General features: G+C 34.9%; 1 protein-coding gene across 1 annotated transcript; it reads left to right on the top strand.

Annotated features, from left to right (window-relative positions):
- Positions 1-799: 799 nt before the first annotated feature.
- On the top strand, positions 800-4276 carry LOC107783742 (probably inactive leucine-rich repeat receptor-like protein kinase At5g06940). The gene is made up of 2 exons (XM_016604760.2): positions 800-3196; positions 3702-4276. The coding sequence occupies exons 1-2, from the start codon at positions 931-933 to the stop codon at positions 4076-4078; spliced, it is 2643 nt and encodes an 880-aa protein (XP_016460246.1). The 5' UTR covers positions 800-930; the 3' UTR covers positions 4079-4276.
- Positions 4277-5045: the final 769 nt, after the last annotated feature.

Here is a 5045-nt window from a genome sequence, read left to right on the forward strand (position 1 = left end):
CCCCCCTTTTCTAGTCGTCATGATTATTAATTCGTGGGCCAAATTTTGTGCAATGATACTACAAATCTATTCTGTAGCTCGGAAAAACAAGTTAACTCACGTTGAGATTAAATTTTTCCCCCAGTTTAACTTATCTCTGTATATAATATCTCTTTCCTAGGATTCTCTCTTACCAAATCTTGTGCATAAATGTCAATTATATTTGAAAAACATAAGCAAATCACAAGGTTAATAGGTTGGTAAGTCCATTTTTTCCCAGTTATAATGCTAAGAATACTTCTTTTCAATGATATGAGAAAAAAGAAGACATTTTTGGCAATTGGCATCGACTAAAATTTTGTTGTGTATAATAAATTTGATAGATTCTAGCTAGATATGTCCAAAACCTAAAACCTGTATATGCAATTGATTGATAGAAGTGATTTCTCCATTTTGTTAAAAAAAAGTTGGAATATATTCCTTTTCAAGAACATTTTTGGGGTCACAAAATTACAAATTGTCCTTGATTATCTACTCTCTCATGACATTCACAAAATTACAAATTGTCCTTGATTATCTACTCTCTCATGACATAATTTGCATTGACTTTTGCTGTTTAGCAGCTTTTAGATACATATATGGACCCTTCATTTGATTTCAACTTTATAGAATTTGGCATACAATTAATTCGTATCTATACATTTTCTTGAGTAGCAGTACTAACTTTTTCTTATGGACGGTAGCCGGTAAAATTGTTGTAATGTAACTAGGAGATCACGAGTTTGAATTATAGAAATAGCCTCTTTTAAAAATAGAGTATAAGATTGCGTACAATAAACATTTGTGGTCCGACTAAGTGCACTGGCTAACGTAGACCTTTTTGTACACTCCCACACTTCACTATAGCTTCAACTAGTACTCTCACTCTCAGTTTCTTTCTCCTTCTCTCCAATGGCAACTCTCTGCAAATCCTCCATCTTTCTCTTTTTGTCATTGTTTCTTCTGAGTTCTGCTTCAGATGAAGCTGATATTCTTCTAACATTTAAGAACTCCATTAATGACCCTTTAAACCTTCTTTCAAGCTGGTCTAATACCACAACTATTCACCACTGTAACTGGACTGGTATCACTTGTACATCTTCCATCTCTACTGTTAACCTCCAAAGTTTCAATCTTTCTGGTGAAATCTCACCTTCTATATGTCAACTACCCAATCTTGCTCATCTCAACCTTGCAAATAACTTCTTTAACCAGCCTATACCTCTACATCTCTCACAGTGTAATTCATTAGAAACTCTGAATCTTAGCAACAATCTCATTTGGGGTACTATTCCTGAACAGATTTCTCAGTTTGGTTCACTCAAAATTGTTGATTTTAGTAGAAACCATCTTGAAGGAAGAATCCCAGAAAGCATAGGGTCATTAAAAGAGCTTAAAGTTCTTAACTTTGGTAGCAATTTACTCTCAGGTGAAGTTCCAATGGTTTTTGGTAACTTCACTGAGCTTTTGGTTCTTGATTTGTCTCAAAATCCATTCTTGGAAAGTGAGATTCCTGTAGATATTGCTAAACTTAGTAAGCTTCAGAAGCTTTTGTTGCAAAGTTCTGGTTTTTATGGTGAAATACCAAACTTCTTTCAGGGTTTAAAAAGTTTGGTCATTTTGGACTTATCACAGAATAATATTACTGGGACTTTACCTCAAGTTGGTTTTTCTCTACCAAATTTGGTTTCTTTTGATGTTTCACAAAACAAGCTTTTTGGGGCATTTCCAAATGGTATATGTGAAGCAAAAGGTCTTGTTGATCTTGGTTTACATACTAATTTCTTTAATGGTTCAATACCTAATGATTCCATTAATGAGTGCATGAATCTTGAAAGTTTTCAAGTTCAGAACAATTTGTTCTCTGGGAATTTCCCTTCATGGTTATGGTCATTGCCTAAAATCAAGCTCATTAGAGCTGAAAACAACAGGTTTTTAGGTGAAATTCCTGACTCAATATCACAGGCTGCTCAGTTGGAGCAAGTTCAGATTGATAATAATAGCTTTACTAGTAAAATTCCACAAGGTCTTGGGCTGATTAGAAATTTGTACAGATTTTCTGCATCTTTAAATGGTTTGTATGGTGAGCTTCCTCCAAATTTCTGTGATTCACCAGTAATGAGTATCATAAATCTGTCACATAATTACCTTTCTGGCAAAATTCCTGAACTGAAAAAGTGTAAAAAATTAGTCTCATTATCACTGGCTGATAACAATTTAATTGGTGAAATACCAAAATCCCTTGGTGCATTGCCTGTTTTAACATATCTTGATCTTTCTCACAATAATCTCACTGGTGAAATACCAGAAGAGCTTCAGAACTTGAAGCTTGCTTTATTTAATGTCTCCTTCAATCAACTATCCGGTAGAGTTCCAGCTTCATTAATTTCTGGCCTCCCGTCTTCGTTCTTGCAAGGAAATCCTGACCTCTGTGGTCCAGGATTGTCCAATTCTTGCTCAGAAGAAAAGGATACGCGTAAGGGTGTGAATCTTTCAAAATTGGCATCTGCCTTGATTTCAGTAACTTTAGCTCTTGCAATTTTGATTATTGCTCTTGGATTTTACACGATAAGGCGGTCTAGGAAACAAAGATCTGAAATGGATGGTTGGAGATCAGTTTTCTTCTACCCTTTGAGAGTTACTGAGACTGATCTGATGATGTCAATGACTGAGAAGAATGCTAGAGGAAATGGAGGGACATTTGGAAGAGTTTATATTATGAACTTACCGAGTGGCGAGCTGATTGCTGTGAAGAAGTTAATGAATTTTGGGACTCAGTCTTCAAAATCTTTGAAAACTGAGATTAAGACATTAGCTAAGATCAGGCATAAGAACATCACAAAGATTCTTGGATTTTGTTACTCTAATGATGCCATATTCTTGATTTATGAATATCTAGCAAGAGGAAGCTTAGGGGATTTGATTGGGAAATCTGAGTTTCAATTACAATGGAATCTTAGGTTGAAGATTGCTATTGGAGTTGCTCAAGGATTAGCATATCTTCATAAAGATTACCTTCCTCATTTACTTCATCGAAACTTGAAATCGACTAATATCCTTCTTGATGCTGATTATGAACCAAAGATCACAGATTTTGCTCTAGATCGGATAATTGGAGAAGCTGCATTTAAGTCATCTCTGGCTTCAGATGCTTCATCTTCCTGTTATTTGGCACCAGGTACGTAACCTATAGTTGATTGTTATGAACTACTATCGACCTAATATCCTTGGTTCCTTGTTATATATGCAATTATTCATTGATCTCCAAGGTGGTTTAGTTCAAAAACTTCACATTCTTGAGCAAATATTAATATGAATCTGCTCTATGGTTGGATTCTTGGATTATTCTCATGTGTAGTTTGAATTTTTCAGTAGTTAAATAAGTGTGAAATAAACCCTTTTTTCTGCATTATTATTTAAGGAGAGTTTGGCATAATTGGTAAAGTTGCCTCCATGTAACCAGGAGGCCACGAGTTCAAGCCGTGGAAACAACCTCTTGTAGAGATGCAGGATAAGGCTGTTGTACAATAGATCCTTGTGGTCCGGCCCTTCCACGGATCCCGCGCATAGCGGGAGCTTAGTGCACTGGACTACCCTTTTATTATTGAGACAACATATTAATGTGATTATTTATCTTGCTTTTGCTTGAACAACCTCTCATTTGCACTGTTGTTTGTTTGCAGAATATGGTTACACAAAAAGGAGTAGTGAGCAAATGGACACATACAGTTTTGGTGTTATCCTACTAGAGCTTATAACAGGCAGACAAGCAGAAGAAACAGAATGTGGAGAGGGCTCTCTTGATGTGGTAAAGTGGGTAAGGAGGAAAATAAACATTACCAATGGAGCACTACAAGTTCTTGATCCCAAAATTTCAAGTGCTTGTCAACATGAAATGCTTGGAGCTCTCGAGATTGCTATACGTTGCACGACTGTAATGCCAGAGAAACGACCCTCAATGTTCGAAGTTGTGAGGGTGTTGCAGTGTCTGGATTCAAGATCCAAGCTAACATATCGAGAGGAACAATCCACTTCTAGCTATAGTTCAGTTCCTCTCTGAACTTTCAACAAATTCTCATGATTTTGTGAATTCTACTTCAATACTACAATGCCTGTTTTGAAATCCTTACTAGATTGTGGGATGTGCTTGGAAATTCTGTTTTTTTTTTTTTTTTTTTTTTTAAAAAAAAAACTCTACAGTTTGTTACTTTTGTTCTAATCAACATAATACAAGGTCTTTAACCCTGTTTATGTTGTCCATTTCTGTATATTATCTTAAGCATAATCCCCCCCTCACTTCTAGTTTTGATGGACTTGAGTTTGTTATTAACTTTTGATGATAATTCTTGAGGTAATTATACCCCTTTCACAATCAACAACTATGACGTTTTGTGACATGTATAATAACGGGGGATTATGGGACAAAAATACAGCATTTCGGAGCGGATCAATCTTTGTGCCCCCACACACTTTCTCTCTCTATAAAAAAGCATGTGGGAAGCGCGAAGAGCCAAGCCGAAGCAAAAGGCAGAGATACTCATTCAAGATTAAGAAGGATCAATTGGAAGTCTTAATATTATTATAGGAAAATTTAATATAATATGTCACATAACATATATATATGGTGATATGCATGTTGTTGTTACGAAATCGTCTGATGTAGTATTGCCTCGACATATTAAAAGACGTGATAATTTTAAAATTTTAATTCAAGAAATAGTATGTCTTCAATGTTGATTTTGCCTTGGATTTGCTAGTTGATATTGAGCCTCGACAATTCTATCTGCATCTTTAATTTTCACCACCACAAAATATTTGAAAAAATCTTCAAGTGATGAATTCAATGAATGAATTACATCTCAGTATATATTACCTTATATATTAGTGTATATCTGTTATCTCTTGTATATCATGCATATTGATATACATATCCATGTATATTAATGAAATCTAGTGGACAGAGGCCGCTGATATATATATATATATATATATATATATATATATATATATATATATATATATATGTA

The sequence above is a fragment of the Nicotiana tabacum genome, chromosome 6 (assembly GCF_000715075.1).
Source record: "Nicotiana tabacum cultivar K326 chromosome 6, ASM71507v2, whole genome shotgun sequence".
Taxonomy (NCBI): domain Eukaryota; kingdom Viridiplantae; phylum Streptophyta; class Magnoliopsida; order Solanales; family Solanaceae; genus Nicotiana; species Nicotiana tabacum.